We start from the raw sequence: 11,864 nt of genomic DNA on the forward strand, positions 1-11,864 counted from the left end.
TAGGGGATATGCCATGTTTTTTGGGCCATAGATGATCTTTGTGGCATTAAAAAATCCCCGTGAATCATGGACATCTGCAAGGTGTTGCAATTCTTGTGTCTTTTTGTAAAACAGATGTTCTTGAGTTATTGATTTCTCTGCTCCTTCTTTGGACCTCAGCTTTTGCACTGGTGTAAATATTTTCCTTAGCAGAGCAGAGTCTCTCTTCCATATTTGAAAAGCTTTCCTTTCCTTATCAATTAACTGTTGAATCTCGTTATCATTTTCATCAAAGTAGTCTTGATGTTTCTTAGTTTGGTATCCAATGGTTTCTTCACAGGAGTTCCTTGTGTTTCCATGATGAAATGATGGTGGAAAATTGAACCTAACCTATTTTGGACTCCACAATAAATATACAATAAGCCAAATTTCATCTCCTTTCATTGATTTTGTACAGTCTATTTTTGTATAACTTATTTGAAATATTTATCCAATATTTAGATGTCCATATGCATATGACCCATGTAGCTTCCTAAATAAATAACATAATGAAGAGTAGAGACATTATACTGGCCACAAATATCCACATAGTTAAAACAGTGGTATTCCCCGTAGCAACCTATGAATGCGAGAGTTGGACCATAAATACTGTGATGGTATCCTTGAAGTGACTGGCTTGACCTTGAAGGAGTTGGGGGTGGCCACGGCCGACAGGGAGCTCTGGCATGGGCTGGTCCATGAGGTCATGAAGAGTCGGAACAACAACAAATACAGGATGTCCCCGGATTGCGAACAAGATAGGTTCTCTGTAGGTTTGTTCATAAGATGAATTTGTATATAAATTGGAACAGGTACATTTCCTAAATGTAACTCCAGGAAAAAAAGTTTTGGATAGTAAAAGGATGGGTTAACACCCCTGCAACATTTCTTTTGCTGTTTGTAATCATTTAGAAGATTTCACCATGTTTTCTGTCCCTGTGACAATTGGTTTTTGAAAACAAGACTGGTGATAAAGCTTCAGTAGAGTTATCTTTTCCCCATGACATCTTTTACAAAAGTAAATTTTCCTTCTTAGGGGTAGATTTCCTCTCACTAACGGACAGGAAATGAGATTAAAAAGCAGTAAAAAATCTCACAGTGGCTCTAACCCCCACAACATACTAAACAATTTTTTTTTAAAAAGCATGGTGAACTACTTTAAATGCAACTTGGACAGATGTTTCTCTTAACATATCATTTATTTTTACCAGTGAATGTAAATGCTTAAACATTTTCAAATACTGCAAAAGGCTAGCACACGCTGAGGCTGATACTCTTAACTCCTGGGCCCACCTAGCGCTGCCACCCCTGTTTGTAAATAGAGGAGTCATATGTAAGTCGGATGTTTGTAACTTGGGGACTGTTTGTATACTGAAACACAACAGTGATCTAACACACAATATTGGTTTTCTCAGGCATGACACAACAGCAAAACAGTGGTTGTCACTGGAGGTACATACGACAGATAACTCTAGCTTTCTGGATGATGTGGGATATTATAAAGCATGATTTTAAGGAGAATCAATTGTAAGAGTGGTGGAGTAATGTGAATAGCTATAAGAAAGACAGCTTCAGATCTCCATGAGGTCCTAAGGCTGATTGGGTGGATCTTAGACAAGTTACTATGGCACAGTTAATACAAAAGTAGAAGAGGTGATAAACCATTACCTGAAATGTACAACTCCAGATCATTGGTATATAACTGTATGCTAATAAATCACCCCATATACAAAAATAGATGTCAAGAGTAAAGGTTTTTGTCTGGCATAATTGCTTTCATTCTAAAGGAACCTTTTTCACATGATCTACACACAATTTGAACTACATGTGCTTTGTATAAGATTAAAATTCACTTCTTGATTTGAACAATACATATCTCTTATTTCTATTGGTAGAAACTCATACAAGTTAATGTAAGAGGCTTAGTAAAAGACAGAATGTAAAACTGACCTCAAAATCAAAGAAAAAACAAATTATGTACTGTACCATATAGTATATACTATTACATTGACTTTCTAATTGTCAATACTGATATTAAGTTAGAAGTAAACACAACTAATTTCCTGGTATAGCTGAATTGTGGCCAAAATACACTTTTCATCTAAGCAGTTTGAACTCCAATGCTTCACCAAAAGTACAGAATATAATATCTGACAGATTTGTGGTTTTAGTTAAAGTGGATATCTGAAAAAAAAAACCTGGGAAAACTATACACAAAGTAGAGCCCAACTGGGGAAAAAGGAACAGACCATCTACTGAAAACATGCCCTACACCACACCACCAGCCGGCTGTTAGAAATTGTGGGAGTTGAAGTCCAAAACACCTAGTCGGCCGAAGTTTGCCCATGCCTGGTCTAGACACTATACTCCTATTTATGCAGGCCAAAACCCCAATTGGCTTAATCAATCAATCAATCAAACTTTTTTTATATGCCATCCCATCTCTCCATGAGGACTTGGGGTGGCTTAAAACATAAAAGGCAACCTTTCAATACCACAAAATACACAATAAATTAAAATAGTATGAACATTAAATCATAACCAAAACATAATAAAAGACTAATAAAACATATTCCACAGCAACAGTAAAAAACAAAGTTAAAAGCCAGACCCACAGATTAAAAAATCATATCCAGCGTTATAAGTCATATTTATAGACACAGACAATTCCTTGTTTGGTAAAGCCAGATCTTCAGACATTCAGCTCTCCATATGCCTGGAAGCCTAGGTAAGTTTTTAGCTGATTACTGAAAGAGGGGAGCACTAAGGGCATTCTAATCTCCTTCAGGAGAGAGTTCCAGAGGCAGGGGGCAACTGCAGAGAAAGCCCTCTTTCATCCCCACCAGCAGGGTTTGGGACAGGGGTGGGAATGAGAGGAGGGTCTCCCCTGATGAACATAGTGTCTGGGCAGGGTCATATGAGGAGAGGCAAGTGGTCTGGTAGTCTGGAGCCAAACCATTCAGGGCTTTAAAGGTTAACAACCTTTAAAAGTACATAAGTATATGAAACAGGCATCAAAATCAAATATTTACTTATAATAAAGCCGCATTTGCAAGTCTTGCCAAACAGGCTGGATTTCCTTTTTGTGGAGTACAGATGAAGAATTTGCTGCAGAATCCACAGTAAGCCCTGCACCTTGTTGCTAACAGATCTGTGTAAATAGGTAGTGATTTTTCGTGACCCTAATGTTGAGCCAAGGAGTAACCACGTGGAGCCAGGTCTCACAGTTTAAGGAGCAGTAGTCTCTAGTCAAACAAGGTTTCACATGCCTTTTGTAAGGAGTTTTGAACACTTTGTTGAGAACATGCAAAGCAGAATGTACTTGGTGGTCTATAAATGACGTTTGAACTTCATGATATGGTCAGTGTAGATCCAGCCTCTGTGAAGGCATCTTCTGTTCTTACAGGTTGAGCATCCCTTATTTAGAATTCCAAAATTGTTCACGTGGGGAAGTGAGATAGTGACACTTTTGCATTCTCTATCCAATCAAAACAATGAACTGTTGTGCCTCAGTAGACTAAAAACAGCAGAGATATCAGAGCTCCTTAAAACACCTCCTAGTTTGCCCATGCCTGGTCTAGATCTAGGGAAATCATGCACCCCTCTACTGTGCCTTGGTCAGACCACACCTGGAATACTGTATCCAATTCTGAGCACTACAATTTAAAGGGGATGTTGACTCTAAGCTGGAATGTATCCAGAGAAGGTTGACTAAAATGAGCAAAGGTCTGGAGAACAAACGGCTTAAAAAGCTGGGAATGTTTAGGCTGCAGAAGAGAAGGCTGTGAGGAGACATAATAGCCATGTATAAATGTAAGGGGAAGTCATAGGGAGGAGGGAACAGGCTTTTTTTCAGCTGCCCTGGAGACTAGGAAATGGAATAATGGCTTCAAACAATTCTGGCCCAGGCTACCTGTCCGAACATATCTTCCCCTACGAACCAGCTCGGAGACTAAGATCATCTGGGGAGGCCCTGGTCTCGGTCCCACCTGCCTTACAAGTATGGCTGGTGGGGACGAGAGATAGGCATTGAATTTGCTATTTATTATGTTGTAAACCACTTTGAGCCCCCCCAGGGGTGAGAAAAGCGGTATAGAAATGTAGATAATAATAATAATAATAATAATAATAATAATAAGGCATTTTCAGTGGTGGCCCCATAGTTGTGGAACTTCCTCCATAGCAACATCAGATCAGCCCCCTCCCTACTAGTTTTCCGGAAGAGAGTCAAAACCTGGCTGTGGTAGCAGGCTTTTGAAAATCAGGGAATTGCAGTATTCTGAATATAGAATTATGTTCAATTTGACCTTGGAATGGCCTTAGACCAGGTGTCCTCAAACTAAGACCCGGGAGCCGGATATGGTCCTCCAAGGTCATTTACCCGGCCCTCGCTCAGGACCAACCTAAGTCTGAAACAACTTGAAAGCATACAACAACAAAAATCCTATCTCATCAGCCAAAAGCAGTCCCATACTTCCCATTGAAATACGAATAGGTTTATATTTGTTAGAATTGTTCTTTGACTTATGTATTGTATTGTTTTAAAGTGCTTTAGCACTACAAATAAGACATGTGCAGTGTGCATAGGAATTCGTTCATGCTTTCTTCACATTATAATCCGGCCCTCCAACAGGTTGAGGGACTGTGACCTGGCCCTCTGTTTAAAAAGTTTGAGGACTCCTGCCTTAGACTTTGAACTCTGGGTGGCGTGTTTTTAACTTTGAATGTATTTTAATCATGTCTAATTCGTGCGAATTCGTTGTTTTGAGGCATTGTATATGTGCCATTGTAAGACGCCTTGAGTTCCCCTGCTGGGGTAGAGAAAGGCTGGGTATAAATATGGCAAACAAACAAACAAACGGAAAGGAGAATGCACCTGAACATTAAGAAGAACTTCCTGACTGTGAGAGCTGTTCAGCAGTGGAACTCTTTGCCCCAGAGTGTGGTGGAGGCTCCTTTTTTGGAGGCTTTTAAACAGAGGCTGGATGGCTATCTGTCGGGGGGGGGGGGGGGGTGTGTGTGCTTTGAATGCGATTTCCCTACTTCTTGGCAGGGGGTTGGACTGAGTGGCGCACGAGATCTCTTCCAACTCTATGATTCTACACCTGGGGGGTCACATTAAAACTTCTCGGGCGGAAAGGGGAAAAGTTGAAGCAGCAAAACAACCAGAAAGAAAGCCACAAGGTGAGAGAACACAAAAGCATGCGGGAGGGACTGAGGGGGAGGGAAGAGCCGGGCTCTGGGCCTGAGGGGAGGCCTGACCCTGACGCCTCCCCCGCAGGTAATAGTGAAGGAAAACAGGCGCCCGCAGCCGACATCTGGGCGGCCCTCGCGCCACTCTTCCTTTCCTGCAGCGCAGGAGCCGCGTCACACTGAGCCTTGTTTACACCTGACGGGAACCGATCCGCCTTAAAGGGGCAGGCAGCCATTCCCTCCAGGCTCGTTGGCCAAGCCTCCTCCGAGGCCGAGGGGCTCCGGCCGGGCCTGGCCTGCCTTCCGGAGGCGCCCTCTCCCCTCCTTGCCCTCCCCTCCCGCTCCCTTCCTCCCGGGCCTTGTACCAGTTCGTCATGTCCAGGAAGAAGGCGCATCCGGCGGGGCTGAGCTGGAAGCCGAGCAGGCGCTGGAACTCCCCGATGAGCACGTCCTTGTCGGTGGTGCCCAGGCAGCTGAACTTCTGCATCAGCTCCGCGTCCAAGTCCACGTCCATCCCCTCCATGGCAGCAGCAGCGGCGGCGGTAGGACCGGCGCCTCTCCGCCCGCGCCAGCCCGGCCTCTTCCGCTAGGCCCCGCGGTGCCCCTCAGCCGCCACGGCCGCCGTTGCCTCACAGCTCCGCGGGGGAGGGGAAGCCAGGCAGCGGGCGGGCAGGCGGGCAAGCGGGCGGGCGAGCGGGGATCACGTCAGGCACGCCGACGACGTCGCCGGCGCCAGCACGCAGCGCGGCGTCACAGACGTGGTGACGTCACACCGCAGGAGTCCCACACACAATGCAGCAGCAGGCAACGCGCAAGGGAGGAGGAGGAGGGCGAGGGCGAGGAGGAGGAGGATTGTTTACAAATAGAAGGCCTACGAGTGGACAGAGCTGGGAAGGGTTAATTTGCATACGGTTCCCAGAATCCTCTGCAAGCCAGTGACTAAGAACTAAGTGATTAGTACTGTGGAAAATCACCCCCCCCCCCCCAATCCAATCTTAAGAGTCTGAAGGGGAAAAGAAAAGGGCCTGAGTCTGTTAGGAATGCTGGGAGTTGGAGTCCGAAACACCTGGAGGGCTCAAGTTTGCCCCAGACCTGCTGTAGACTCATATAATGCAGTTTAGTTTATATGAGTCTATATAATAACCATCTATTTCTGTTTTATTGACTTTTCTAAAGCCGTTGACTGTGTGGATCATAATAAATTGTGGACATACCAAGCCACCTTATCTCTCTCCTGAGGAATCTGTATAAGGACCATGTAGCAACAGTCAGAACTGACCACGGAACAACAGACTGGTTCAAGATTGGGAAAGGTGTACGGCAGGGTTGTATCCTCTCCCCCAACCTATTCAACTTGTATGCAGAACACATCATGCGATGTGCAGGGCTTGACGAATGCAAGGCTACGGTGAAAATTGCTGGAAGAAACATTAACAACTTTAGATATGCAGCTGACACCGCTCTGATGGCCAAAAGCGAGGAGGAGCTGAGGAGCCTTCGAATCAAGGTGAAGGAAGAAAGCGCAAAAGCTGGGTTGCAGCTAAACATCAAAAAAACCAAGATTATGGCAACAAAAATGAAATAGAGGGAGAAAACGTGGAGGTTGTGACAGACTTTGTATTTCTAGGTGCAAAGATTACTGCAGATAAAGACTGAAGCCAGGAAATCAGGAGACGCTTACTTCTTGGGAGGAGAGCAATGAGCAATCTTGATAAAATAGTGAAGAGTAACAAAAATCCGATAGTTAAAGCAATGGTATTCCCCGTAGTCACCTACGGATGTGAGAGCTGGACCATAGGGAAGGCTGAGCAAAGGAAGATAGATGCTTTTGAACTGTGGTGCTGGAGGAAAGTGCTGAGAGTGCCTTGGACAGCGAGAAGATCCAACCAGTCCATATTTCAAGAAATAAAGCCTGACTGCTCACTGGAGGGAAGAATAGTAGAGGCCAAGATGAAGTACTTTGGCCATATCATGAGAAGAAAGGAAAGCTTAGAGAAGACAATGATGCTGGGGAAAATGGAAGGAAAAAGGAAGAGTGGCCGAACAAGGGCAAGATGGATGGATGGTATCCTTGAAGTGACTAGATTGACCTTGAAGGAGCTGGGGGTGGTGACAACCGACAGGGAGCTCTGGCGTGGACTGGTCCATGAAGTCACGAAGAGTCGGAAACGACTGAACGAATGAATAACAAATATAATAACCATATAATGTGGTTTCAAACTTCTTTAGATGGCAGTTTAGATAAGGCCCAACTAACTTTGCAGGTTGGAAACTTATTCTCAGTCTGTTGTGTCGGCCATTTGGCAAAATAACACAAAAATCCGGAAATATTGAAGCCATGGCAAAATCAAAACACATCATGCTTCATCCGTTTCTTTTGATGCATCATCAGTTTCTTCGTCAGGCCAAAGATATTAAAAACCATGCAATAGAAGGAAAATGATCTAAAGCCCTTCCACACAGCCCTATATCCCAGAATATCAAGGCAGAAAAATCCCACATTATCATTATTCTGGGATAAAGGGCTGTGTGGAAGGGCCAAGAGGCAACACAGGGTATATATGCAAGTAGCTCTTTAAACCAGACCTTGGAAAATTTATTCTTTTTGTTCCAGTCATTTTGGATTGGGGGTGGGCATGGGATGATTTTCCCCAGTACTAATCAGCTTTGTCAGTTGGGCCTGGTGGGCAGAGGATTCTGATCCCCCAGTGTTCATTTCCTTAGCAGCTCGCTTTTTCCTTCCTCCGCTTTCCCTCATACACCTTCTTTCTCCTTTCTTCCCTTTCACTCACACACCTTCCCCCTCTTTCCTTTCTCATCAATTATTTCCCTTTCTTCCCATCCTGCTTCTTGGCAGGGGGTTGGACTGGATGGCCCACGAGGTCTTTTCCAATTCTATGATTCTATCCCCTCCTACCTTTCCCCTTTCTTTCCCTCCATTCTAGCCTTCCCTAACACTCAAACCACTTCTGCACTCTTGTTGATTGGCTTGGAACCAATCATTTCTCTACTAGGAACAAATAAATGTCCTGCAGGGTAGTGCCCCCCTCACTTGCAGATTCCGCATCAACATACCCCACTAATCCTCAAAGAGCTTGAAAATATTTTAAATATATATTCAAATTCCAAACCTTAATTTTGTCATTTAAGGGGCAATATTGTACCATGCTATTGTATATAATGAGACCTGAGCACCCAGATTTGGTGATTTTGTATTTTGTTTGCATGAGAATATACATAGAATCGGAGCCCCCAGTGGTGCAGCAGGTTAAACCGCTGAGCTGAACTTGCTGACCAATAGATTGGTGGTTCAAATTAAGGGAGCAGGGTGAGCTCCCACTGCTAGGCCCAGCTTCTGCCATCCTAGCAGTTCAAAAACATGTGAGATCAAGAGGTACTGCCATGGCGGGAAGGTAATGGGGCTCTATGCAGTCTTGCTGGCCACACAACCTTGGAGGTGTCTATAGACAATGCCAGAGATGGAGATGAGCAGCACCACCCCAAGTTGGACACAACTAGACTTAATGTCAGGGGAGGCCTTTACCTTTATACATAGAATTGTTGACTTGACATATTAGAACTAAAATTTGTGTGTATTTGGTTTAGTCTGGCTTTTCCTATCCTTTCTAAAGCAATTTTAAAAATAACATTTTGTCTAAAATTCCAGACAGAAATTTAGTTAATAATTCACACATTGGAGAGGAAGCATTTATAAAATGTTTAATTCTTACATCAGCAGTGTTTTGATTAAACACCGATGGTTAAATAAAATATGATCCATAGCTATGTGATTGAAAAATGTGTACCCTATATATACACACACATACACACCTGCTATACTATACTATACATGTTTATTCAGGAATGAGCCTCAATTAGTTCAGTTTTCATTTCCCAAGTGTGTGTAAAATTGTACCTTTCCTTGTTTCGATTAAGCAAGATGGAGAGTTCTGATTAGAATCTCACGAAACTGGTCACCAGCAACAATCTTGTTTTGCTTGAAGGGCCAGTTTACACAATGCCTAAAGGCAAAGCAACTATACATCTCTTTAAAAAAAAGAAGAAGAACTAATGCAGTTTTACTCCATTGGAGATCATGGCCATATATATTTATATGAGCAACATTTTAAAAAGTATTTAAATCAAAGTACAAATATCTACAATTTTAGATAAGTATTGAAAACACATGTATTGTCCTGGCCAATGTAGAAGTTCACATATTTAATACAAGTGATATCTTGAGATATAATAAATAACACTGACTGTTGTTTATCAGTCATGTTATTACAATGAAACTGACTCATACCTGCAAATTTTAATCTATCAAATAATAAGAGCAATTACATGGCTGAAGACAGGTAACTCTTTCCAAATAAACATTCTTACGAAGTAAGCTATTATTTTTAATTACACAAATTAATTGTATTACACTTTGACCAGAACGATATTACTGGTAAATATCCATATATATAACATGTACAATAATATATTTCACTATTTAAATGCATGTCCCTTCAAGCGTGTTAAGGAATGACTGTGAGACCTGTGGGTTTTCAGCAGGGAATAAGCTGTTTATACAAACATAACCAATTATTCAAAAATTTGTAATAAATTCAAGTATTCTGAAGATGAGGACTTCATATGAAACACTTTCTCAATATTTTGAACTGTTGAAGACCCATGCAGATGCGTTGTTGACTATATCCCAAATTCAGATTAGAAGAGTGATAGTATCATAAGATCTAGACCAGAAAACCATCTCGAGCTCTAAGGATTACCTGGGAAGGAATCCCACTGGAGCATTGCAGCACACCAAAATAGCTGGGAGTCACTCTGGACCGTGCTCTGATCTGAATATCAAGCAAAAAGTGGGTGCTAGAAATAACATCATATGAAAGCTGACTGGCACAACCTGTGGATCACAACCACACACAGTGAAGGCATCTGCCTTTGTGCTTGGCTACTCTACTGCTGAATTCGCATGCCTAGTGTGGAAAACATCTCACCATGCTAAAACAGTAGATGTGACTCCTAATGAGACATGCCACATTATCACAGGATATCTATGCCCCACACCACTGTTACACTGTTTAGCTGGTATTGCACCATCTGACAAAACGCAAATGGAAGTAGCAGCCAGCAATGAAAGGACCAAGGCAATGACATCTCCGGGCCATCCTCCTTGGATATCAGCCAGCATGCCAATGCCTTAAATCAAGAAACAACTTCCTAAGATCTACAGAGATACTCGCAGGAACACCTCAGCAAACGAGACTCCAAAAGTGATGGGCTAAAACCCAGCACTTTAAACAGTGGCTGAGACCGGATGAGAACCCGGTAGTGAGTTTTTAAACATGACTTGCAATATTGACCCAAAATACTTCCCCTTTTAATATTTGTGTATCACAGAGGTGCCGTTATAAAGGAAAAGAAATATTAGAACACCCATACAGGAAATACAGGCCATTGTTTAAAAGGGGGAAAGACCCAATGCTGTACATGGCAAAGGAATCCCACTGGCATGGATTACTAATCATTCCAAATTTGAAAGTCTGGTCTTTTTTTTTTTAATGTAGAGGTATATGGTTGAGAATAAAAATTATCTGCAGACAAAAACCTAAAGATTTGTCCACTGGTGTAGTTCAGTGTTATGGGCCCAATGTTTGTCTATGGGTGCCTAAAATTAATGCAGTGTGACACCATTTTCACAATGTTATGGAGTCCTGGGAGATATAGTTCCACAAGGTCTTCGCCCTTGTCTACCAAAGTGTGCTAAAACCTCACCAAACAACAAATTATTATTATTATTATTATTATACAAATCCCTGGATTCTAGAGCAGTGACCCATGCCAGCTAAAGTGGTGCCAAACTGCATTAATTCTAGTGTGGATGCAGCTTTTGATCACTTTCTCTTTCGTTTCTGTAAGAATATAAGCTCTTCGGGGAAAGATCTTTGGTCTTTCCGTATGCTATGGTGAAATCATAGAATCATTGAGTTGGAAGAGACTTCATGGGCCATCCAGTCCAACCCCCTGCCAAGAGGCAGGAAAATAGCATTCAAAGCACCCCCCATAGGTGGGCATTCAGCCTTTGCTTAAATGCCTCCAAAGGAGCCTCCACCACACTCGGGGGCAGAGAGTTCCACTGCTGAACGTCTCTCACAGTCAGGGAGTTCTTCCTAATGTGGAATCCCCTTTCCTGTAGTTTGAAGCCATTGTTCCGCGTCCTAGTCTCCAGGGCAACAGAAAACAAGCCTGCTCCCTCCTCTCTATGACTCCCCTCATATATTTATACATGGCCCTCATCATGTCTCCTCTCAGCCTTCTCTTCTGAAGGCTAAACATCCCCAGTTCTTTAAGCCGCTCCTCATAGGGCTTGTTCTCCAAACCCTTGATCCATTTTGGTCGCCCTCCTCGGGACACATTAAAGCTTGTCAACATCTCCCTTCACAACCTGGAATGTGTCCAGAGGAGGGCGACCAAAATGATAATGTTAAATAAATAATCGGCTTCTGACTTAAGGCTGGAGTGGTGTTTCCCCCTTAAAGGCAAAAGGAGGCAGGGCAGCTCCAGCATGTGGTCCCTTCACAGCTCAGTGTTGTGTTTTCGTTTTTGCCGGAAGTCCAGACCGGACGTTCTTCGTCTCTGTGGTT

General features: G+C 43.0%; 1 protein-coding gene across 2 annotated transcripts in view; it reads right to left on the minus strand.

Annotated features, from left to right (window-relative positions):
• ILRUN (inflammation and lipid regulator with UBA-like and NBR1-like domains) overlaps positions 1–5,939 on the minus strand; it is a 46,695-nt gene extending 40,756 nt beyond the window's left edge. Inside the window, exon 1 of one of the 2 annotated variants that reach the window (XM_060773111.2) lies at positions 5,577–5,938. In XM_060773111.2, coding sequence (XP_060629094.1) covers positions 5,577–5,734 — 158 coding nt within the window. In that variant the 5' untranslated portion in view covers positions 5,735–5,938. Of the gene's footprint in view, positions 1–5,576 lie in introns of both variants that reach the window. The other variant, XM_060773110.2, reaches the window with a different exon arrangement.
• Positions 5,940–11,864: the final 5,925 nt, after the last annotated feature.

The sequence above is a fragment of the Anolis sagrei genome, chromosome 4 (genome assembly GCF_037176765.1).
Source record: "Anolis sagrei isolate rAnoSag1 chromosome 4, rAnoSag1.mat, whole genome shotgun sequence".
In the NCBI taxonomy this organism is placed as follows: Eukaryota; Metazoa; Chordata; class Lepidosauria; order Squamata; family Dactyloidae; genus Anolis; species Anolis sagrei.